General features: G+C 43.6%; 2 protein-coding genes and 1 pseudogene across 4 annotated transcripts in view; 2 read left to right on the forward strand and 1 right to left on the reverse strand.

The window, feature by feature from the left end:
- LOC135520510 (cell adhesion molecule 4-like) overlaps nt 1-4,308 on the forward strand; it is a 237,282-nt gene extending 232,974 nt beyond the window's left edge. For all 3 annotated transcript variants that reach the window (XM_064946112.1, XM_064946113.1, XM_064946114.1), the window contains one exon: nt 3,483-4,308. In XM_064946112.1, the coding sequence (XP_064802184.1) occupies nt 3,483-3,592 (110 nt within the window). In that variant the 3' untranslated portion in view covers nt 3,593-4,308. The remainder of the gene's footprint in view (nt 1-3,482) is intronic.
- A 7,932-nt stretch (nt 4,309-12,240) lies between these two features.
- Nucleotides 12,241-17,026, reverse strand: LOC135519744 (uncharacterized; annotated as a pseudogene).
- Nucleotides 17,027-19,713: 2,687 nt separating this feature from the next.
- LOC135520512 (small ribosomal subunit protein eS19) lies at nt 19,714-25,005 on the forward strand. Its single transcript, XM_064946115.1, has 6 exons — nt 19,714-19,769; nt 20,676-20,746; nt 20,837-20,937; nt 21,145-21,328; nt 23,848-23,902; nt 24,936-25,005. Exons 2-6 carry the CDS (start codon nt 20,676-20,678, stop codon nt 24,978-24,980), a joined length of 456 nt encoding a protein of 151 aa, XP_064802187.1. The 5' UTR covers nt 19,714-19,769; the 3' UTR covers nt 24,981-25,005.
- Nucleotides 25,006-25,476: the final 471 nt, after the last annotated feature.

The following is a 25,476-nucleotide window of genomic DNA, read 5'->3' on the forward strand; positions in this document are numbered from 1 at the left end:
TCTCTCTCTACCCTTATCTTTCTCTCTCTGTGTCTCTCTCTACCCTTATCTTTCTCTCTCTGTGTCTCTCTCTACCCTTATCTTTCTCTCTCTGTGTCTCTCTCTCCCTCTCTCTCTCTGTGTCTCTCTCTACCCTTATCTTTCTCTCTCTGTGTCTCTCTCTACCCTTATCTTTCTCTCTCTGTGTCTCTCTCTACCCTTATCTTTCTCTCTCTGTGTCTCTCTCTACCCTTATCTTTCTCTCTCTGCACCTCTCTCTACCCTTATCTTTCTCTCTCTGTGTCTCTCTCCCTCTCTCTCTGCGCCTCTCTCTACCCTTATCTTTCTCTACTCTGTGTCTCTCTCTCCCTCTCTCTCTCTGTGTCTCTCTCTACCCTTATCTTTCTCTCTCTGTGTCTCTCTCTACCCTTATCTTTCTCTCTCTGTGTCTCTCTCTCCCCCTCTCTCTCTGTGTCTCTCTCTACCCTTATCTTTCTCTCTCTGTGTCTCTCTCTCCCCCTCTCTCTCTGTGTCTCTCTCTACCCTTATCTTTCTCTCTCTGTGTCTCTCTCTACCCTTATCTTTCTCTCTCTATGTCTCTCTCTACCCTTATCTTTCTCTCTCTGTGCCTCTCTCTACCCTTATCTTTCTCTCTCTGTGTCTCTCTCTACCCTTATCTTTCTCTCTCTGTGTCTCTCTCTCCCTCTCTCTCTCTGTGTCTCTCACTACCCTTATCTTTCTCTCTCTGTGTCTCTCTCTACCCTTATCTTTCTCTCTCTGTGTCTCTCTCTACCCTTATCTTTCTCTCTCTGTGTCTCTCTCTACCCTTATCTTTCTCTCTCTGTGTCTCTCTCTACCTTTATCTTTCTCTCTCTATGTCTCTCTCTACCCTTATCTTTCTCTCTATGTGTATCTCTCTCCCTCTCTCTCTGTGTGTCTCTCTCTACCCTTATCTTTCTCTCTCTGCGCCTCTCTCTACCCTTATCTTTCTCTCTCTGTGTCTCTCTCTCCCCCTCTCTCTCTGTGTCTCTCTCTACCCTTATCTTTCTCTCTCTGTCTCTCTCTACCCTTATCTTTCTCTCTCTGTGTCTCTCTCTACCCTTATCTTTCTCTCTCTGTGTCTCTCTCTACCCTTATCTTTCTCTCTCTGTCTCTCTCTACCCTTATCTTTCTCTCTCTGTGCCTCTCTCTACCCTTATCTTTCTCTCTCTGTGTCTCTCTCTACCCTTATCTTTCTCTCTCTGTGTCTCTCTACCCTTATCTTTCTCTCTCTGTGTCTCTCTCTACCCTTATCTTTCTCTCTCTGTGTCTCTCTCTACCCTTATCTTTCTCTCTCTGTGTCTCTCTCTCCCTCTCTCTCTCTGTGTCTCTCTCTATCCTTATCTTTCTCTCTCTGTGTCTCTCTCTACCCTTATATTTCTCTCTCTGTGTCTCTCTCTCCCCCTCTCTCTCTGTGTCTCTCTCTACCCTTATCTTTCTCTCTCTGTGTCTCTCTCTACCCTTATCTTTCTCTCTCTGTGTCTCTCTCTACCCTTATCTTTCTCTCTCTGTGTCTCTCTCTACCCTTATCTTTCTCTCTCTGTGTCTCTCTCTACCCTTATCTTTCTCTCTCTATGTCTCTCTCTACCCTTATCTTTCTCTCTCTGTGTATCTCTCTCCCTCTCCCTCTGTGTCTCTCTCTACCCTTATCTTTCTCTCTCTGCGCCTCTCTCTACCCTTATCTTTCTCTCTCTGTGTCTCTCTCTCCCCCTCTCTCTCTGTGTCTCTCTCTACCCTTATCTTTCTCTCTCTGTCTCTCTCTACCCTTATCTTTCTCTCTCTGTGTCTCTCTCTACCCTTATCTTTCTCTCTCTATGCCTCTCTCTACCCTTATCTTTCTCTCTCTATGCCTCTCTCTACCCTTATCTTTCTCTCTCTGTGTCTCTCTCTACCCTTATCTTTCTCTCTCTGTGTCTCTCTCTACCCTTATCTTTCTCTCTCTATGCCTCTCTCTACCCTTATCTTTCTCTCTCTGTGTCTCTCTCTACCCTTATCTTTCTCTCTATGCCTCTCTCTACCCTTATCTTTCTCTCTCTGTGTCTCTCTCTACCCTTATCTTTCTCTCTCTGTGTCTCTCTCTACCCTTATCTTTCTCTCTCTGTGTCTCTCTACCCTTATCTTTCTCTCTCTATGCCTCTCTACCCTTATCTTTCTCTCTCTATGCCTCTCTCTACCCTTATCTTTCTCTCTCTGTGTCTCTCTCTACCCTTATCTTTCTCTCTCTGTGTCTCTCTCTACCCTTATCTTTGTCTCTCTATGCCTCTCTCTACCCTTATCTTTCTCTCTCTTTGTCTCTCTCTACCCTTATCTTTCTCTATCTGTGTCTCTCTCTCCCTCTCTCTCTCTGTGTCTCTCTCTACCCTTATCTTTCTCTCTCTGTGTCTCTCTCTACCCTTATCTTTCTCTCTCTGTGTCTCTCTCTCCCCCTCTCTCTCTGTGTCTCTCTCTACCCTTATCTTTCTCTCTCTGTGCCTCTCTCTACCCTTATCTTTCTCTCTCTGTGTCTCTCTACCCTTATCTTTCTCTCTCTGTGTCAACCTCTACCCTTATCTTTCTCTCTCTGTGTCTCTCTCCCCCTCTCTCTCTGTGTCTCTCTCTACCCTTATCTTTCTCTCTATGTCTCTCTCTACCCTTATCTTTCTCTCTCTGTGTCTCTCTCTACCCTTATCTTTCTCTCTCTTTGTCTCTCTCTACCCTTATCTTTCTCTCTCTATGCCTCCGCCCCTCTTTTTCTCTATTTGTACCATGCTTGGCCCTCTCTCTCCTTTCCCCCTCTTCCTTTGTCAGGCTCATATCATACCCAGGAGCCTATACTTAATTGGTACTGACCTAATTCTAACTGAACTAATAATTAATCACAGGTAGGACTTCAACAATATGGTAAAGATTGCTTTGATGGGTTCACAGAATGTCACAAGGATTATATTACTCTGTCACAACTAATCTCCACACCACTTCACCTGTCTCCCTCTCTCTCCTGTACAACCTTCTCTCTCTTTATGCCTCCTCTCTCTCTCTCTGCTGCACAACCTTCTCTCTCTCTCTGCTGCACAACCTTCTCTCTATTTCTGCCTCCTCTCTCTCTCTGCTGTACAACCTTCTCTCTCTCTCTGCTGCACAACCTTCTCTCTCTTTATGCCTCCTCTCTCTCTCTCTGCTGTACAACCTTCTCCCTCTTTATGCCTCCTCTCTCTATCGCTCTCTGCCTCCTCTCTCTCTCTCTGCCTCCTCTCTTTCTCTCTGCTGCACAACCTTCTCTCTCTCTCTGCCTCCTCTCCCCTCTGTCTTTGCATCTCTCTCTCTCTGCTGTACAACCTTCTCTCTCTTTATGCCTCCTCTATCGCTCACTCGCTCTCTCTCTCTCTCTCTGCCTCCTCACTCTCTCTCTCTGACTCTCTCTGACTCTCTCTTCCTCCTCTCCCCTCTGTCTTTGCATCTCTCTCTGTTCATTCTCCCTATCCCAGGTTCATATCTTACCCATGAGGCCAGTGGGTTGGACGAGCACGGGGAGGTCCAGGAGGCTTTCCTCAACGGGAATGATGCCAGTCAGGGCAAGAAGGAGTACCTACTGTAGCCTCCATCCCCAAAACCCACACCCCTCCCCCAACACGCCATGACGGGTGGCCTTCTGAATCGACTGTAATACTACTGCACACAGACCACATTACAGACCACAACATAAACCACAACACAGACCACAACAGGGACCGAAAGAGAGATCCGTCCAGCCCTTACATTACAACTGTGCCATACTGTAGGTGTACTGGAGGAAGGAGCGAGGGAGGATGGCAGAGATAGAGGAAAGTGATAATAGGCTCATTATTTTGATAGAGAGAAGAGATAACAAGAAAGAAAGCCTCAGCACTTTCCTCCCCTGTGGTAATTGGAGAGGGAGGGAGAAAGAGAGAGGAAAGAGAGAGAAAAAATGTGGTGGGGTCGGTATGTTTTCCAGAAGCTATTGAGTTTGAATGTTAAATTTGATTACTTGAAATTGCCAAAGCACATCAGCCAACAGAGAGCAACTCATCTATAATTATTTGACAACATTGCAGAGTGTTACCCTGAAAGTCTCATAAAGTATACCTGAACTGTTCAGTCAATTCTGCAGACAACCCAGGTATTGTATTTGCCGTCCGTTCTAGGGAGTCTGCCAATGTTTTCTGGGTAATTTAGAAACCTTCCTTTTATGAATGACTGCTTTCCTCGCAGAACAGAACTGTTGTTTCTCTTCTTTGAATTGTCCCTCCCTCCCTCCCTCCCTCCCTCCCTCCCTCCCTCCCTCCCTCCCTCCCTCCCTCCCTCCCTCCCTCCCTCCCTCCCTCCCTCCCTCCCTCCCTCCCTCTCTCTCTCTTCACCTCTCTTTCTAGTCCTCTTCTTCCCCCTCCCTCCCTCCCTCTCTCCCTCTCTCTTCACCTCTCTTTCTAGTCCTCTTATTCTACCTCCCTCCCTCCCTCTTCACCTCTCTTTCTAGTCCTCTTCTTCCCCCTCCCTCCCTCCCTCCCTCTCTCTTCACCTCTCTTTCCAGTCCTCTTCTTCTCCCCCCTCTCTCTCTGTCTTTATCTCTCCTCTATTGTTGGCCAATAAAGAAAGGATTAGTGCCAGTCTCCTTTTGTGAGTTAGAAGAAAGGGAACATAAGTCGACGAGACACATTAAGGAAAAGCATAATTATTTTAAAATGCCCTTAAAGGGATAAAAATGTTAAAATGTCTTAAAGAGAAACAAAACAAGTGAAAGGAAAGTAATGAATAAGGAAAAATACATGATGGATATTTTTCTGAATGCCAAGCACACACACACACACACACACACACACACACACACACACACACACACACACACACACATCTCTGAATTCTTTATTTGTATAAAAATGTATACAGTAAGATAACTTAAATGAATCTTTTAAGTAATTGAGAAAAATAACAGTTTACTATTGAAAGCGTTATGAAGCTACTATACTAACACATTATTAGCCTCGAGGTACAAAAACAAACAAACTAGTGTCCAGTGATCAAAACAAAAAAGAAAATATGAAAAAAATGTTTCATTTGTCTTTATGAAATACCTGCGGTATTACTGATTTGTTTTATTAATTCTTGTTATTATTTGGACTATTATGATTGTTATTATGATTACTGTTATGATTGTTATTATTATTACTGTTATGATTATTGTCAATGTTAGAAATGTACACCTCCCATGTTTGTTGTTTTTGGTTCTTCTATAGAAACTGCTGTCTTTCCACTTCTCTCTGACTCTGTCTCTCTAGTTCTTTCTATCTTTGTCTCCTGTGTCTATTTGTCCCTTCTCGTCTTTCACTACTGTTTATTTTATAGTCATGTTGATATAGCTAACTATTTCTTTATAGGGGAAAAGATACAAAGCACGACAAAATAAAAAAATACTTCAGAAATAACACAGGAGACGAGTCTGTTCCTCTTTAATTAGAAATGTTCTGAAACACGGTGAGAGGAGATGGAGAGGACACAGCAGATGACAACATCTATAGAGAATAGTGAGCTAAAGGTAGGAAGATGAAAAGGAAGGAAGGAAGGAAGGAGAGAAAGGCTAGAAAGAGCTAGAACAGACGAGGGGTTGAAAGAGAATAAAAAACATACGTAAGGATCCATGACTGCTAATGAATCATGGGAAGAGATGGGAGAGAGAGGGAGAGAGAGAGAGAGAGAGAGAGGGAGGGAGAGAGAGAGAGAGGGAAGGAGGGAGGGAGGGAGGGAGGGAGAGAGAGAGGGAAGGAGGGAGGGAGGGAGGGAGGGAGGGAGGGAGGGAGGGAGGGAGGGAGGGAGGGAGGGAGGGAGGGAGGGAGGGAGGGAGGGAGGGAGGGGGAGGGAGGGAGAGGGAGGGAGAGAGAGAGAGGGAGGGAGAGGGAGGGAGGTAGGGAGAGAGAGAGGGGGAGAGAGAGAGGAACAGATAAAGAGAGGAACAGAGGGTGGTAAAAAGGACAGTCAAGTCAGATGCACAGAAAAATATGACGCTCCCACTATTTCCATGCAATCAATACCCGATTCTGTCAAGAAGCACTCAACTTGTCCATCTGCGTGTGCGGCTGGATACAAAAGCTGCTGGAGGTCGCTGCGTGATGGATCGATGTGTTTGTCTTCTATCGACGATGAGGCTCCGCAGCAGGCTGTCATAAAGACAGATTGTCAAATGGCAATCAAAGTAATGGACTCACCAGGACACGAGCTATACTAGCCTATACCAGCTGACGTGAACCAACACTGTAGGCAGTAGGACAATGGAGACACCATGTCCAGAACACATCCCCAGGTTAGCTGGAATAATGACACTGAAACCTGATTTAGCAAATGGTGGGTGACACATCTCTAGAAGTAGCCATCAGAGCCTGACTTCATCCAGCAGTGCTCTAATACTAGAATGGCTTGTTCTATAACGCATAGTGTTCTAGAAGGATTAAACACTACCACGAGGACGTCTCAGTCCGTCTAAATCAATCATCAGAGAAGATGATACCCTGTCACATAACCCTCCCTGAGGTGACGCGTAAAACATGAACATTTAGCTGATTCATGTACTGTAATGCGTTTATATCAGTAGTTCTTCTGTTTTATGTGTCATGGCCGATTATGACAGGCACATCTCTGTCCTATGATAGCCTACCGTCATAAGCATTCTACACCATTAGTTCATTACAACCACCATTGTAGGTTGGGTGTTATATTTTCCAAACGTTACGTACAGACATTTCTTTTATTGTAAGGTACAGAAATGATCAAGTAAGACATGATAAGAAGGTAATTACACAGCAACACCAATGAATTGCTTATTTGTTTCACCATTAGACAAGGTGTTTTCCTAATTTTGAAATATCTCCTGTAAGTACTTTTAAAGTACACATTCTTAACACACCATTTCCTACCCAATGCCAGGTGAACACCAGCACTGTGAAATAGGAAGTGCCAGCAGTAGCACTGGCCCCAGTTAGCCTCAGTTAATGGTAGTAAGGTGACCGGTGTGACCTCTTCTCTGGTAATGACCTTTGTGGTGCATCGGCCGTTGTGGGCCCAGCCATTGATTGAAGTGGTTGAGCGTGTCGGTCGGTGGGCAGCGGTTAGAGAAGCACAGCCTAATCAGGAAGGACTGTGCTCTCAGGCAGACGGAACGTTTGAATGGACACCCAAGCCAGAACTGCTCTCCATCAATAATGTATTCCAGGCAGAGAGAGATGTTGTTTTTGTGAAGATCTGAAGGTGGGGTTTGAGGAGAAACCGGTAGACTGAGAGAGAGAGAAAAATAGAGATGGCGGATTGATGTATGATGATGTACAGGTACCTGTCAAAATTAGGGAAACACCAACATAAAGTGTCTTACAGTTTTTCTCAGTCACTTTGGTGCATTTTTCACATCATCCCTAACATGTGCAAAATAATAAGTGCATTTCTCAGTACTATTTTTACAAACTGCAATATACAATAGATATGTTTCTAAAGCTAGTCAATCTCTCAAAAGTAAATATTCATGCCAATGATCATGTCAGTGTCATTGAGTCATTATTCACGAACAAGGTCGTCAAAATGTTTAGGCATGTTGTCAATGTAACTGTAAACTTAGGCTACAGTTTGGATGACAGTTACTGTATTGAAAATGCACAAGGCTGCACTTCTATAGCATATATCAATTTCAACAGTACTATTTACATATTACTGTATGTGGGTTATTGATTGACAGAGACTGGACAACCCAAGGGGCACAAAGGGGGAAAAAATGAAATTAGAAAGAAACACAGGAAACCACCCCTAAGGCACAACTTTGCCCGCAGCACTGTTGTGCTGTCTCTACACATCCAGACGTTCCTGTCTGTCGGCCCACATATTCTCATCCACATCACACCGGATATTTTCCCCTTCTAATGCAACGTGGAAAGAATCTTTTGGAATGCCTTATCCATCCTCTGCAGGTGTCTACTGTGATGTCCTCACATGCTGCATCCATTGCAGCCAGCAGGGTCATCTGTGTGTGTGACTGGCGATCGTACACCTTCCACCTCCATGCTGAAAATAACTCCTCAATTGTGTTAAGGAATGGTGAATAAGGTGGGAGGAATTCTATGACCATCCTCGGGTGGGTCACAAACCATTGCCTTATGATGTTTGATCGATGGAAACTCACATTATCACAAATGACCACATACTTTGGCAAATCCCCTCTAAACAGACCCCTCTCATCATCAGGGATGAGAGCCCTGTAGAGAGTCTCTAAAAAGTTGAGTAAATGCTGGGTGTTGTATGGCCCTATAAGGGGGATATGGGTTAGGACACCATGCTCCGAAATAGCAGCACACATGGTGATATTTCCTCCCCGCAAATCCACAGTAGCTCTGTGACCGATGATATTCCTACCCCGCCTTCTGCATTTGGTCAGGTTGAAGCCAGCCTCATCCACGTATGCAAAGTTGTGAGAGGGTTCACTTAAGTCCAACTCCATTATACGCTATATCCCAGAACACACAGTTGAATTTGTTTTGGTAAGGAAGAGTGACATAAAATGTACATATATTGCATGTTCCTTCCACAGCAATGGGAATATGTGCAGTTTATGCTTACTGTACTATGTATCACTATAAAATGTTGCTGTAAAGTAGTTACATAGATATATGTTTTACCTGTACATACTGGTACCGTAGCTCCTTAACTCTGTCCTCATTCCTTTGGAATGGTACACGGTACAGCTGTTTCATACTCATCTGGTTTCTATGCAGCACTCTGTCGATGGTTGAGATGCTAACCGTATGGATGTTTTCAAAGACATCGTTGTCTTCTATAATGGTCCTTTGTATTTCCCCGAGTCTCATGGCATTGTTTGCTCGGACCATGGTACAAATAGCCTCCTCCTGTTGAGGTGTGAAAAGGCGTCCTCTGCCACCGATTTGAGGTAATCTTGCAGTCCTATGTGGGGAAAAATGCAGTGATGCATCGCACACTTTCACATAGACAAAAACTATGCGAACACACATTTTACTGTAAAACATACAGGTGGGTGCATGTAAGGTGCAGTATGTATCTGCATAGAGTATATTTCTGTATGCTGTGAGATACAAGTGGACTACTGTAATATGAAGCATTGTAGGAAGTATACAGTAGACTGCTTATATACAGTAACAGTGCACTGTACATTGGTGGACATACCTGTTCTCTCTTCGAAACGTTTGAACTATTGAGGACACGGTTGATCTCCCCATATTTGGCTGCACCCTTCGACCCGCCTCAGCCATTGTAAGACCATGATTGACAACACGGTCTACAATAGTGGCCCTTCTGTCATCAGATATGTGCCTATGTCCTCTTCTGCCTCTTCCTCTGTTTTGCCTTCCACCATGCATCCTTGCTCCTCTTCTTCCTCCTCTTGGCTGTTGACCCTGTTATATATATAGAAGGAAACCATATATATATATACACAAATAAATATATACACAGTTGAAGTCGGACATTTACATACACCTTAGCCAAATACATTTCAACTCAGTTTTTCACAATTCCTGACTTTTAATCCTAGTAAACATTCCCTGTCTTAGGTCAGTTAGGATCACCACTTTATTTTAAGAATGTGAAATGTCAGAATAATGGTAGAGAGAATTATTTATTTCAGCTTTATTTTCTTTCATCACATTCCCAGTGGGTCAGAAGTTTACATACAGTCAATTAGTATTTGGTAGCATTTGCCTTCAAATTATTTAACTTGGGTCAAATTAGGGTAGCCTTCCACAAGCTTCCCACAATATCTTGGGTGAATATTGGCCCATTCCTCCTGACAGAGCTGGTGTAACTGAGTCAGGTTTGTAGGCCTCCTTGCTTGCACACGCTTTTTCAGTTCTGCCCACAAATTTTCTAAACGATTGAGATCAGGGCTTTGTGATGGCCACTCCAATACCTTGACTTTGTTGTCCTTAAGCCATCTTGCCACAACTTTGGAAGTATGCTTAGGGTCATTGTCCATTTGGAAGACCCATTTGTGACCAAGCTTTAACTTCCTGACTGATGTTTTGAGATGTTGCTTCAATATATCAACATAATTTTCCTGTCTCATGATGCCATCTATTTTGTGAAGTGCACCAGTCCCTCCTGCAGCAAAGCACCCCCACAACATGATGCTGCCACCCCCGTGCTTCACGGTTAGGATGGTGTTCTTTGGCTTGCAAGCCTCCCCCTTTTTCCTCCAAACATAACGATGGACATTATGGCCAAACAGTTCTATTTTTGTTTCATCAGACCAGAGGACATTTTTCAAAAAAGTACAATCTTTGTCCCCGTGTGCAGTTGCAAACCGTAGTCTGACTTTTTTATGGTGGTTTTGGAGCAATGACTTCTTCCTTGCTGAGCGGCCTTTCAGGATATGTCGAAATAGAACTCGTTTTACTGTGGATATAGATACTTTTGTACCTGTTTCCTTCAGCATCTTCACACGGTCCTTTGCTGTTGTTCTGGGATTGATTTTAACTTTTCGCACCAAAGTACGTTCCTCTCTAGGAGACAGAATGCGTCTCCTTCCTGAGCGGTATGGCGGCTGCGTGGTCCCATGATGTTTATACTTGTGTACTACTGTTTGTACAGATGAACTTGGCACCTTCAGGCGTTTGGAAATTGCTCCCAAGGATGAACCAGACTTGTGGAGGTCTACAATTTTTTTTGAGGTCTTGGCTAATTAAAAAAAAAAATTCCCATGATGTCAAGCAAAGGGGCACTGAGTTTGAAGGTAGGCCTTGAAATACATCCACAGGTACACCTCCATATGTATACATATGCCAATAAACCCCCCAAATTGAACATTGAATTGAGAGAGAGAGAGAGAGAGAGAGATAGAGTGCATGTGCATAACTGCATCATTTTTCACACCAACGTGGCCTGAAGATGAACAATCCAATTAGTTAGAGCAAGGCCTTTTATTTAAGGAGAGTGTTAGATTTACACAGTTAATCAAAACAGCCATGAAAAACGTTTCTCTGCTATAATTATGAGGGCGTCGCCGGACCAACCATGCTGTTATTACTGTGTGTTTAATTAAACATGATCAAAGCCAGATCTATAGCATCCGCAGCAGCAGAAGGCATGTTACAATGCAGACATATCCTGATCTAGTCCCAGGCTTTGTTCTGGATCAGTGTGAGATGAGAAGTCTGTTGCATGATATTTTCTCTCTCGGAAGCTAGGTTTCCATCCCATTGGCGACAGATTTTCATGTGAATATTCTAAAATCCGTATTAAAACAATATGCGCAATGTAAAATCCGTATTAAAACAATATGCGCAATGTGTTTCCAACAAATTAACTTGATGCTGATAAAAGACTGCATGATGATGTAGTACACATACAACACTTTTGCAGTTCAATTACCAAGTACTGAATAAAATAACCAATAAATTGGTTTTAATCGCATATTCAACTCTGCTGAGGGTTTAGTCACAAAAATGTTTGCTTTATATAGCAAATATGCTCACTCTGGTCTTGGCACTTGCGCCCTAGACAACAGCTAGCAGATACAGTGTGGTTGATGAGATTATTATGGATAAACGAGCAAGATTATTTTAATTTGTCAAATGGCAGAATGAGAACCTCAAAATTTATTGTAAAGGAGCATCAAGTTCATCTCCTTGCATTTTTACCAGCCTGTGAATTTCATCATAATTAATTAAATCTGTAGCCTAATAAACTACATGGTTTCCCGAGTCGTAGTGGAAGGACCACACACCATGTCATCTTGTGACTCCAAGTTTACTTCAGTATGATGGTTATTATATGCATATTTGCGCGTAAAGGCGTTTCCTCTGCTATTTCTCACATAATTAATTTTACCGACACAAAAAGATCCCAGCTTGTCTCGCGTATTTTGTTTGGCTGACATTTGGAACATCTACTGACAAATTAGATGTTTCCATTAGGCCTGTCTTGACCTTTTTTATCTGAAATGTACTTTACACAGCATAAAAAGGTTGGACGTAAGCCTGGTTAGTGACCTTATTTGATATGGGACTCAATAATTAAACAGCGCAGTGTGTGAAAAACTAATTAACGTCTAGTATGTGCTGCTGACAGGTTGATGAATATATATATGGGGAAACGTACACAAAGAAGCTCCTTGTGAATCACACAATGATACATGGCGCTGTTTACACACAATGATTGGAACTTATGTTTGTGGGCAAACCTCCAGGGAAATTGGATGTTCAGCAATTTTGATATATTACCATATCAGACATGTGTGTAAACAGAGCCTAAGAGATTGAATTAGAACATATGAGATGGGAATGCTGGTGTTGTAACAATGTGTTAGCACACACACACACCTTCCCTGTTTTCCCGTTCCATGTTACACACACACACACACACACACACACGTCTGGGCACAGCCTCCCTTTGAGTGAGCAGGATGCCCCCTGCACAGCTGAACAAGAGCTTCGCCCACTGTCTTACCCCCTGTGGGGGTCAGGTGGGGCAGAGGCAGGGGGGGCCTGCTTGGCCCCCACCTGTTGTATGGGAATGGTGAAGAGGAGAGGGGGCACCAGACCGTAGAGCTGCGACAGGAGCGAGACCAGCGGGAAAGCCCAGGTCGGGGGCAGTGTGCCTGGGGAGAAAAGCAGGAGGGAGTGGGTGATGTGAAGGAGCAGACACAGGAGGACAAGAAGGCAGAGGGAGAAGCCTAGGGAGGGGGTGATGTGAAGGGGCAGACACAGGAGGACAAGAAGGCAGAGGGAGAAGCCTAGGGAGTGGGTGATGTGAAGGGGCAGACACAGGAGGACAAGAAGGCAGAGGGAGAGGCCCAGAGAGTGGGCACGGGGAGAGCAGCATTTTGGGGGGCCAGAGCCCGGACCAACAGGGTCCTGTCTGGGCATTACACAGACCAGAGCTAGGTAAATGGCCAGCAGGCTATTAGGGGGAGCAGGAAGACGGTCACCCCATAGACATAGACCAGGAACTGGGGGCTGAGGACAGTGTCGGTGGCACACACCCCCCAATGGCTCTCTTTAGGTGAAGTTATGGAGATCCTCCACATAGACCTTGGACAGGAAGTCGCCGTAAGGGAGGTACTTCCCGATCACAGAGCGGTCCTGGTTGTACATGGGAGGCATCGGACGGGGAGGAGGGGAGGTCCAGTTGCCTGGGGGGATGCCGTCCAGCCCCAAGCCCATCCAGCCATCCCTCTTCCCCTCCCCAGGTGGCCAGGATGTTCCAGCCGATTAACTTGGCAAATGCGGAGAGAACAGAGGCCCCCCAGCACAGCATGACCACACACAGGGCCCGCCGACGTGTCACCAGTGAATTGTACCTGAAACAGAGAGAGAACCCAGTGGGTCAAATTAAGCCAGCATACACTGATGTTCTAGAGCAGGGGTCTTCAACCTTGTTTACCCAAGGACCCCCACAGAGGAAAACTGGTGACCTAGAGACCCATCTTATGTTAGCCAAAAATGCATTTTTCACGTCTTGTCTTATCAGGTGAATGATAATGGCGAGGAGAAGTAACCTTCACCAACATTTTAAAATGAATAGATTTGGTTGTCATTATTTTTTATCTCCCCACATTATAATTGGAAGTATAAACACTAACATAGCCTATTAGCTAGACAAAGGTAACTCCAAACACATTTTTGCTAAAAGTAGCTGTTTAGCTGGTTAAAAAAAAGGTAACACTTGTTGTCAAAAATGTATATCCAAGTCAAGAAAGCATACCAGCAACCAGTTGCACTTTCTGTGACCCGTACTTTTCAAACCCTATGTCAGATACTCCAGTCAGCAGAGATGGGCAGTATTTCTGATACATATATTTGAAATATGTCTTTAAAATAGATTTCAAATGTATTTGGTAGTTTACATTGATACATTGATCTTTGTGGTATTTTGTAATTGCATTGTGTTGTTAGTCATTTTTGCCCATCCCTCCCAATGAATGTAATGAGCTCCAATGAGTGTAATGAGCGCAATATAAGGAGTTGAGAAATAAAGTCATCATCATTAGAAATAAGATTTACTCATGTTTTCTACTGTATGTAATAATATAATTGTTTATTCTGTTGTTTCTAGCGTTATTAATACAAATATATATTTGTAAATATATATTTGTATATATTTTTTGGTTTTCTTTTTATATTTTTGTCGGAACTCCGGTTGAATACCCCTGGTCTAGAGTGCAGTCCTGAGAACATTTGGCAAATTCTTTAAGGTGCACTTGATTTAGCTTTGGTACTTTTTAACCCCCTCTCTCTGACTCACCTGCTCCCCATGCAGTGCTTCATGTGGGAGTTGAGGGTCATGAGCAGCAGCAGGCAGACAGTGAACTGCCTGACCAGCAGAGAACAGCACACCAGGGTGATGCAGGTGTACAGGCACTGGGGACTCCTCAGGTTCAGCAGCACAGAGACAGGAACCCCCACCGCACCACCCACTGCCCCCACCCAGCCCAGACACAACTTCAGGCAGGCAGAAACACTTCCGCTCCGGGTATGACCACCTCCACCCTGGCCTCCTCCATCCTACCACCACCCATAGACATCCTCACACTCACTGACACAGATACCACACACTGACTCACCGAGTTCAGCCACATGTGCTCCATGGCTGAACCTAAGAGGGGGACAGAGACAAACAGGTGGGGGAGGTAGCAGAGGAAAACGAGAGAGGAAGACAAGAGTGAAACTGGTTGAGGTGTCAAACCTAGAGTATCTCTAAGATATCAAAGTTCCTTCTGCACTTGTCCCAACAGTGGATGTCCTATCATGGCTCCCTAGCTAATTATTACCATTGAACAATTGGCTCTTTCATCCCCTGCTCTCCCATGAAACTGGCTTCCAGGTGAGGTTGTAAATTATTATTATGTTTTTACCTTTATTTAACTAGGCAAGTCAGTTAAAGAACAAATTCTTATTCACAATGACGGCCTACCAAAAGGCAAAAGGCCTCCTGCGGGGACGGTAGCTGGGATTAGAAATTAAAAATAATACAAATATATAGGACAAAAGAAACATCACAACAAGAGAAACACCACAACACTACATTAAGAGAGACCTAAGACAAGTGGGTGGGGTTATATCCTGCCTGGTTGGCACTGTCTGGGGATATTGTCGGACAGAGCCACAGTGTCTCCCGACTCCTCCTGTCTCAGCCTCCAGTATTTATGCTGCAATAGTTTGTGTCAGGGGGAATAGGGTCAGTCTGCTATATCTGGGGTAATTATCCTGTCTTATCCAGTGTCCTGTGTGAAGTTAAGTATGCTCTCTCTAATTCTCTCTCTCTCCCCTCCCTCCCAGAGGACCTGAGCCCTAGGACCATGCCTCAGGACTATCTGGCCGGATGACTTCTAGCTGTCCAACTGGTCGTGCTGCTGCTCCAGATTTGACTGTTCTGCCTGCGGCTATGCAACCCTGGCCTGTTCACCGGGCGTGCTACCTTGTCCCGGACCTGCTGTTTTCGACTAACTCTCACTATCGCACCTGCTGTCTCGAACTCTGAATGCTCAGCTATGAAAAGCCAACTGACCTGTTGCACCCGCTACAACCACTGTGATTATTATTATCTGACCCTGCTGGTCATCTATGAACATTTGAACATCTTGGCCATGTACTGTTATATTCTCCACCCAGCACAGCCCGTAGAGGACTGGCCACCCCTCAGAGCCTGGTTCCTCTCTAGGGTTCTTCCTAGGTTCCTGCCTTTAAAGGGAGTGTTTCCTAGCCACTATACTTCTACATTGCTTTCCTGTCTGGGGTTTTAGGCTGAGTTTCTGTATATAACTTTGTGACATCAGCTGATGTAAAAAGTGCTTTATAAATAAATGTGATTGAGCATGGCAGCAACACATGACAACACAGCATAGTAGCAACACAACAAGGCAGCAGCACAACATGGTAGCTGCACAAAATATGGTAGAAACATTATTGGGCACATGAGGAAGCATTCTCAGTCAATTTACCTGGGACATTTAAAAAACAAAGACAAGAGCAATAGTTTGAGAAGAAAGGGGGCAAGAATGGAGAGAGTGAGTGGGGTGTCTAAAATAGAAAGATGGATTGAGAGTCAGTTATGAAAAAAATTATTATTTTCAATGACGGCCTAGGAACAGTTGGTTAACTGCCTGTTCAGGGGCAGAACGACAGATTTGTACCTTGTCAGCTCAGGGGTTTGAACTTGCAGCTTTCCGGTTACTAGTCCAACGCTCTAACCACTAGGCTACTCTGCCGCCCCAGGATGGCTCTCCTCTGTCTGATGATCAGGAATCATCGGAACAACACGCAGCGTGGTAAGTGTTCATAGTAAATTTAATTAAATAAACTGAATGACAAAAAACAAAGAGCGTGAACGACACAAAACAGTCCTATAAGGTGAAAAACACAAAACAGAAAGCAACTACCCACAAACACAGGTGGGAACAGGCTACTTAAGTATGGTTCTCAATCAGAGACAATGATTGACAGCTGCTTCTGATTGGGAACCATACCAGGCCAAACACATAGAAATACAACACACAGAACAAAACATAGAGATGGCTCAGGTCTCCTACCTGACTCCGCCAATCTCCCCCCCCCAAAAAAAGTTCTGGGGCTGCCTATCATGCACTTTTCCCCCAAGCCAACTCCATGTAGTGTCGCCGTTCCGCTTTGGCTGCTTCCAGCTCCTCTTCAGGACGACGATACTCTTCCGGCTGTGCCCATGGTCCCTTGCAGTCCAAGATTTCCTCCCGGCTGTGCCCATGGTCCCTTGCAGTCCAAGATTTCCTCCCGGCTGTGCCCATGGTCCCTTGCAGTCCAAGATTTCCTCCCGGCTGTGCCCATGGTCCCTTGCAGTCCAAGATTTCCTCCCGGCTGTGCCCATGGTCCCTTGCAGTCCAAGATTTCCTCCCGGCTGTGCCCATGGTCCCTTGCAGTCCAAGATTTCCTCCCGGCTGTGCCCATGGTCCCTTGCAGTCCAAGATTTCCTCCCGGCTGTGCCCATGGTCCCTTGCAGTCCAAGATTTCCTCCCATGTCCAGGAGTCCATTCTTCCATGCTGCTTGGTCCTTAGGTGGTGGGTAGTTCTGTAACGGCTCTCCTCTTCATCTGATGATGAGGAATAGGAATTATTGGACCAATATGCAGCGTGGTAAGTGTTCATAGTAAATTTAATTAAATAAAATGAACACTGTATGACAAAAAAAAACCAACAAGGGACATGAACGTCACAAACCAGTCCTATAAGGTGAAAAACAGAAAGCAACTACCCACAAACAGGTGGGAACAGGCTACCTAAGTATGGTTCTCAATCAGAGACAACGATTGACAGCTGCCTCTGATTGGGAACCATATCAGGCCAAACACATAGAAATACAACACACAGAACAAAACATAGAATGAAAACATAGAATGCCCACCCCAACTCACGCCCTGACCAAACCAAAATAGAGACATAAAAAAGAACTAAGGTCAGGACGTGACAGAGGATGTGAGCACCATGCAAACACAGTGTAGAGAGGGTAGGCTCTGTGAAACAGACCGCTAACATCGCACACTGCAGCAGACAGACAGAGCAGGAGACATTGGTGTGAACTTCCTCGAGTGTGATTGACAGGTAATTTCAGAACATTTTCAAACAATGGTCTCAAATAAAGCAAAGCGGATGGATATTGAAATAGCAGATTTAGCTCTGTAATATGCCACCTGTCTCCTCAGAATAATGACTTTGACCTTTTCAGGACTTCCAGACGACAAGTTGTCCGTTTTCATAATAATTATGACTGACTGGAATAATCGTTTTATACAGCTGCATAATCAGTTGATACAGTTGTCTCCTGTCCTGCTCCTTGGAGGGCCTTGAAATAATTAATGGAGTTCATTCCACCTTATGTGGCTGTCTTCGGTTTGAATCTGTGACTGGTCGCTTTCAATGTGATTAATTTACTTTTGTTAATCAATTAAGCATTGAGAGACAACACAAGCATACCGACGCACAGCCACACTACACAGCCAGAGCTTTAGATCAGATAGTAGGAAGCTCAATGGATGACAGAAAATGTGATAGAGAATATAATGGAAGGAGAATGGATAGAGAACAGATGGTGATTTTGTGGACCCCAGGAAGAGTAGCTGCTGCTATCGCAACAGCTAATGGGGATCCTAATAAAATACCAAATAGCTGTTTAGAACAGTTGAATAAATGAGAAAATACCAAATGACCTGATATGTTGGGGATGTTTAGATCTGGATAAAAGTGTCTGCGACATGACTAAAATGTAAATGTAAATATAAGACAGTTCTAATCTGTCCTCTGTAAACCTTCCCTCATTCTTTACCTCCCTATCTCTTCCTCTCACTCTATTCTTCTGCGCTGACTGACAGAATAAACTCACATTCATAAACCGTCATTACCCTCTCTGCCCACCTATCTCCTGGTTGTGTCTATACAAACATATCAATTGTGTCAATGTTGAAGCAGTGCTAACCTTTCCACCCGAGCTGTGCAAAGGTCACCACAAGCATTGTAAATAAAAAAAGACCAAGGTTATAGTTAACACATATACTCGCAGACACACACACTCAAGTCAACCGAACATGTGCAAATGCACACACACACACACACACACACACACACACACACACACACACACACACACACACACACACACACACACACACACACACACACACACACACACAGAGAGAGAGACACTCAAACGTGTGTAAACATAATGGCGCTGATGGAAGAGATGATGAACAGAGAAAAACAATTGAGAAAAATAAGAGAGGGACAGGGAGGGCAAACCTTTATATTGTTCTGTGAAAAGAGACCATGTGTCTTGTTTCAGGCAGCAATACATTTATTTTTCCACAACTATAAATGACTTAAATGTAAATGTAAATGTATTTCTAGGATAAGAACTAATTAAGCAGCATTGGTTTTTTTTGCACATTTTTTGGCATTGTTCCCATGTACCATGGGAAATAAAGAACGATTGTTGCATGCAGAATTCAAAGGAATTTGATCATGATCTCTGTCAGTAGGCTATTTGTGGAAATCCCATAAGAATAAGATATGGTTTTATATAGTATGTATAAACTGGAAGTAGAAGCCTAATTGTTGTTTACTCCAATTAGGGGAGGGATGGTAGGGTTGGGGGGAAAAAAATAAGGAAAATATATATTTAAACAAATACATGTATTTTATCTATATATTTACCCCAAAAATATGGAGGATTGAAAATGATGCAGACAATTACGTTGATGGAGGCCACAATCTATCTGCAATATTAAAGCTGAATAATTAAGAATAAGATATGGTTACAATGCATTTCACAGATCTTCAAATACTGACAGGATATGTCGCAAGATTATTATTATAATAAAAACATCATTTTGAATTACAGCATCTTGGTTATTGCATTCACTGTGCAGACTATAGTAACATTAGATATTAGTATTCTATTGACGCAATAAAACAGTACTTCCATATACCACAAAAAAACGGCTAATTAATTCCTATTGCTGCTCCAGGGCACGTGCCTCTTCTTTTGCAGACAATTTCATAATTCAAGGCTTTTGATTGTGATGTAGCCATAACCTTGGGCACTGCAAGCTGCTTTGAAATGCATCAGGTTCTACTCTGATTGGGCTAGAAATTCATCAACAGGGCATCTTGTGATGAAAATACCGACGTACAGGGTGAGATCATATCTCGCGAGAACGAACGCGATCCGCCCGTTTAAACACGGGCTGGAAACCCCGTCTTATCCTCTTCCTCTCGCTGTCCACAAGCAAGGTAAAGGATGTCTGTTCTCTGGCCTTATTTGACCAACTGTATGACATTTTCGTGATAATTATTCTCCCATTACTGACCGCGTATACATTAAACAATCCTTTAACAAATACAGTGTTTTCCGGAAAGTCTACGGAGTCCTGTAGATGATTTAGCATATATAAAATTGCATGCGGCACTCGCACATACCTTCTAGTGATGGCTGCCCCCATTCCTCTGCGTTGAGGCCTAAACATTTCGCGTTATGTTTGTCCATTTTAGACAAGACAATTATGTTATCTGCGCTAGCGGTGTCTTCCATTTGAATGTGTTACGCTCGTCTGATGTTGAATTGTGATCCTTATGGATTTCTGCCTCGAATTTCTGATGTGGTTACAGGTCTCGGGGTTATACTGAGGTTCATTGCTAGCGTTGTGGCGAACTCCAGCCAGTTAATTACCATCACATTTTATTTAACGGTAGCCGGTTAGTTGGTGAGCACTTTTGCCCAACTATGCCTTGATATCAGTTATTTGCTTAAATTGGACTTCAGATAATTCAAGATTCTGCACTGAGGGATTTATGTTATCACGATGTGCATATTTTCAATCGGCACTCTGACAGGAAGGTAGGTAGCCTATATAATTAGCTAGTCAACTCAAACATCTTACTAGTTAGTTAGGTAGTGATGTTTGCAGAAACTATCAATAGTAGTGTGTATATACGTGTAATCATCAGTTTAACTTTTCTGATTATTGGGGCGGTCGAGTCATCCTATCGTCTGCACATAACTATAACGTTAGTTACTTGAGTAGCTAGGCTACATATTGGATGGCCCCAGGACCTCAATCTACCCAGGACATTCGTTGTAGTCTACAACCAGTATTCATGCATTGTACCTCATACTGAAGTTCTCTACCCCTCTGGCAGATGCCTGGTGTCACAGTGAAAGACGTCAACCAGCAGGAGTTTGTCCGTGCCCTGTCGGCTTTCCTGAAGAAGTGAGTCGCATACATGTGAAGCCATGTTCAGTTCTTGCTTAGGAATGCATTGAGCTTTTCTGAGTGACTAACATGCTTTTCCTGTTCCAGGTCAGGAAAGCTGAAGGTCCCAGATTGGGTGGACATTGTCAAGCTGGCCAAACACAAGGAGCTGGCCCCCAGCGATGAGAACTGGTTCTACACCAGAGCTGGTATGATTTTGATCATTGACATTCTTCTCTTCAGGACTACCTGTCTGCTCAGGCTGTTAGTGTAGTATGGTAGATCCAGTCTGTTATTGGCATTGGTTTAGACCCAAATTGCCCTGAAATTATTTTCCTCACTGTTAGTACAGAAGTATGGGACAAGGTCACTGACTCTGACTAGCAGTGGTGTTAACCCCTCTTCTTCCCTCCCAGCTTCCACAGTGCGCCACCTGTACCTGCGTGGGGGTGCCGGTGTGGGCTCCATGACCAAAATTTATGGTGGTCGCCAGAGGAACGGTGTGTGTCCCGCCCACTTCAGTGTTGGCTCCAAAAACGTGGCCCGCAAGGTGCTGCAGGCCCTCGAGCTTCTCAAGATGGTGGAGAAGAACCCCAACGGGTGAGTAGAACCACGCTGGTTAAACGTTCCTAGACACTGAGCCAAGGTTGACATTCACATTGGTCCTTGTGGTTAGGATTAGGGAAAGCAAGCCGATCCTACATTTCTACTTCTATTGAGAACCGAGTGAAACACCAGATATGAGCTGTTTTAGTCACCTAGTCCTGGACCCAGAGCACCGCTGGGTTGTGGATTATACATTCGGTTTTCATGCAACGCTTAACAAAGACCAAATGTGTTGCTAACATTTTTCGCCCCTTGTTAAAACCTTTTTGTGCCCACTGAACAAAACCGTATACAGACAAAGCATCTTACAGTGCTCAATTTCATTATCCAGATTCCATGCAAATAACAAATGTACTTTTGTGCTCTGACCAGGCTCATTCAGATTTGGTAATTGATTTCGTAGCATTTTCTGCACATGGTTGGGCACATTTCATCAAATGGCGGTTGTGTAGTGGTGTCATTGCCAAAGTGTTCCTGTCTCTGGTGTTAGTCGACCTGTATAAGGGATGTTGATGTTGCCACTAGAAGTCGACCGATTACTCGGAATGGCCGATTTTAATTAGGGCCGATTCAAGTTTTCATAACAATCGGAAATTTGTATTTTGGGTGCCAATTTCCGATTATTAAAAAAAATATATATATTAAACATTTTTATACCTTTATGTAACTAGGCAAGTCAGTTAAGAACAAATTTTTATTTTCAATGATTGCCTCGGAACAGTGGGTTAACTGCCTGTTCAGGGGCAGAATGACAGATTTGTACCATGTCAGCTCAGGGGTTTGAACTTGCAACCTTCCGGTTACTAGTCCAACGCTCTAACCATTGCAGTCCACGAGTAGCCTGCCTGTTACGCGAATGCAGTAGAAGCCAAGGTAAATTGCTAGCTAGCATTAAACTTATCTTATAAAAAAAAACAAATCAGTCAATCATAATCACTAGTTATGACTACTAATCCAGTTTAGCAGGCAATATTAACCAGGTGAAATGGTAATTTCTCTTGAGTTCATTGCACGCAGAGTCAGGGTATATGCAACAGTTTGGGCTGCCGTGCTCATTGCGAACTAGTTTGACAGAACTTTATGTAATTATGGCATGCATTGAAAGTTGTGCAATGTAACAAGAATTTTTAGATTTAGGGATGCCACCCGTTAAATAAAATACCGGACGTGTTTCACTGAAATAATAAACGTTTTGTTATCGAAATGATAGTTTCCGGATTCGATCATATTAATGACCAAAGGCTTGTATTTCTGTGTGTTATTTTATAATTAAGTCTGATTTGATAGAGCAGTCTGACCGAGCAGCAGCAGGCCCGTAATCATTCATTCAAACAGCACTTTCGTGCATTTTGCCAGCAGCTGTTCACAAGCACAGCGCTGTTTATGACTTCAAGCCTATCAGCCTAATGGCTGGTGTAACCAATGTGAAATGGCTAGCTAGTTAACTGGGTGTGCGCTAATACTGTTTCAAACGTCACTCGCTTTAAGATTTGGAGTAGTTATTCCCCTTGCTCTGCAAGGGCCGCGGGCTTTTGTGGAGCGCTGGGTAACGATGCTTCGAGTGTGGCTGTTGTCGATGTGTTCCAGGTTAGGGCAAGGAGAGGGACGGAAGCTATACTGTTACACTGGCAATACTATAGTACCTATACGAACATCCAATAGTCAAAGGTATATGAAATACAAATGGTATAGAGAGAAATAGTCCTATAAATACTATATTAACTACATCATAAAACCTCTTACCTTGGTATATTGAAGTCTCGTGTTAAAAGGAACCACCAACTTTCATATGTTCTCATGTTTTGAGCAAGGAACTTAAACATTAGCTTTTTTATGTGGCACATATTACTTACTTCTCCCAACACTTTGTTTTTGCTTTATTTAAACCAAATTGAACATGTTTCATTATTTATTTGAGGCTAAATGGATTTTATTGATTTATATTAAGTTAAAATTAGTGTTAATTCAGTATTGTTGTAATTGTCATTATTACAAATAAATACATGTTAAAAAATCTGCCAATTTTAATCGGTATCGGCTTTTTTGGTCATCCAATAATTGGTTATTAGCGTTGAAAAATCATAATCGGTCGACCTCTAGTTGCCACCCTAGTCATACTGTTCTGTTACTGCATGCCGAGTCTTGGTCCGACAGCTTTTACCCCAAAGCCATTAGACCCCTGAAAAGCTAATAAAATGGCAACCATCTGCATTGCCCCCCCTCTTTTACGCTGCTACTCTGTTTCATCTATGCATATATTACCTGGACTAACCGGTGCCCCTGCACATTGACTCTGTACCGGTACCCCCTGTCTATGACCTTGCTACTGTTATTTTACTGCTGCACTTTATTTGTTACTTTTTACTTTCACTTATTTTTCTTATCTGCATTGTTGGTTTAAGGCTTGTAAGCGTTTCACTGTCAGGTCTACACCGGTTGTATTCGGCGCATGTGACTAATCAAATGTGATTAATTTGTTCTGTTGCTGACTGACTGAACCTCTTGTCTCACAGTGGTCGCAGACTAACCGCCCAGGGAACCAGAGATCTGGACAGGATTGCTGGCCAGGTGAGGCCCTTTTCTTTACTCCGCCAACAGTGTTTGGTTACTTTTCTTCTGGGGAGCCCATGGGTTGTACAGGCCTGGCACAGACAAAGGCAAAACAAATTGGTTAAATCAGGACAGTGGGATAATTTGGTCAAATGAGGGAAGGGGCAACTTATTCTGTCCTTTAGATTTGATCTTGTCTGCTTGGGGAATCGAAAATAGTAACATTTCAGTTTTTGGCCCATCGCTCTAACCGCTAGGCTATCTGCTGCCTTGCCTGGCTGGAATAAAGGCTTTATATCCACAAGGCTCACCGGTACCTTAACGTATCAGGCCTGTGGGCCCTTACCTTAAAAAGTAGACTCAAACATGTTTTGTTGCAAAAAATAAGTTTATTTCATCACTAAAACATGTCACCCTGCACTTTGATGGTAGAACATCCCACAGTGCATGTAATGAGAGCATTAGCACAGTGTTGCCCAAGCATTTTGAATTAGGCCAGCTGTCCTTGGTCTAGCCATAGTCTTTAACTCTGTTCCTGAGCCTCTCAGCCTGCATAATGAGTGTCAGTCTTAGTTTTTTTTTTTTTTCTGTGGCAAAAACAAACAGCAGCTCAGCCCCTGTCGGCAGCAGTCTGTCTGCCTAAGAGGAACAACGGTGTGACAATTCAAGGGTAAACAAGCAGAGGGAATTTCATGCTGACTGAATCCACCGTATGGTTCAGCTTCTCCCTCTTGATCCTTTGTGATGAGCTGAATTTAGATGCACTAACCTGGCCCTCCCTGGCTGTTACATGGTGGTGTCATCGCTTTGCTCCCCCCTGTGATGTTTTTGATGGTTTAGAAATAGTTTTTATCCCAAGGAGCCAGGTATGCCATGTGTTGTCGTGACATGACTGGCATTTCTGTGGGTTCTAGTGAAGTCAATGTCCAAGTTTTATTCCAGTGTGATGTGGGCCTCATTACTTTGTCAGATCGAGAGCCTACTTACCCACTGGAGTAACCTCGGAACAAATCTGCAGCACTAAATGTCATGTTTTGATTTGCTTCCCCAGGTCGCAGCGGCGAAGTTGCCCCCGAAGGCTGTCCCCACAGTTTAATAAATATTTTTTGGAGAAGGTGAAATCTTGTCTGTGCTTCTTTCAAACCTGATCAGGTTTCATTTGACTAACAATGGATGGAACCTGTGGTTGGGTCCATGGGTTTATGGTTTTGCATACCAATGTTTAGATATGGAACCTCTTTGGTCTTGATGTCATTTGGGGAACTGGATTGAAGTGTAGGAGTTTTTGGTATGGCATGGCAGTCTGTTTAGTCTACACAATGTGGTTTTTGTTGAATTCAAAAACTTCCAAAATATTACTTGCCTCATGAGCTTAGTTCAATTCTTACTCTGTCATAATGGTAACACAAACTATTTGTCATTTGAGTTTAACTGCATAGTTTCAAAGTTCTGTCATCGTGGTCTATGGGCTGCTAGTTGTGACACCGGCCGTGGGAAGATTCTCAGATTCTTACGTGTATGAGAATATAGCTTGATGCGACGGTGCCATCTAGAGGAGTCTGAAGACTACTACAGCTCACCCAGCAGAAATG

The sequence above is a fragment of the Oncorhynchus masou genome, chromosome 29, assembly GCF_036934945.1.
Source record: "Oncorhynchus masou masou isolate Uvic2021 chromosome 29, UVic_Omas_1.1, whole genome shotgun sequence".
In the NCBI taxonomy this organism is placed as follows: Eukaryota; Metazoa; Chordata; class Actinopteri; order Salmoniformes; family Salmonidae; genus Oncorhynchus; species Oncorhynchus masou.

What these genes read in the sequence shown, in the direction of transcription:
- LOC135520512 (XM_064946115.1), top strand. Translation starts at nt 20,676, where the DNA reads ATGCCTGGTGTCACAGTGAAAGACGTCAACCAGCAGGAGTTTGTCCGT. An exon ending in GTGGAGAAGAACCCCAACGG is followed by an intron (nt 21,329 to 23,847) that starts GTGAGTAGAACC and finishes CTTGTCTCACAG; the next exon opens with TGGTCGCAGACTAACCGCCC. An exon ending in TGGACAGGATTGCTGGCCAG is followed by an intron (nt 23,903 to 24,935) that starts GTGAGGCCCTTT and finishes TTGCTTCCCCAG; the next exon opens with GTCGCAGCGGCGAAGTTGCC.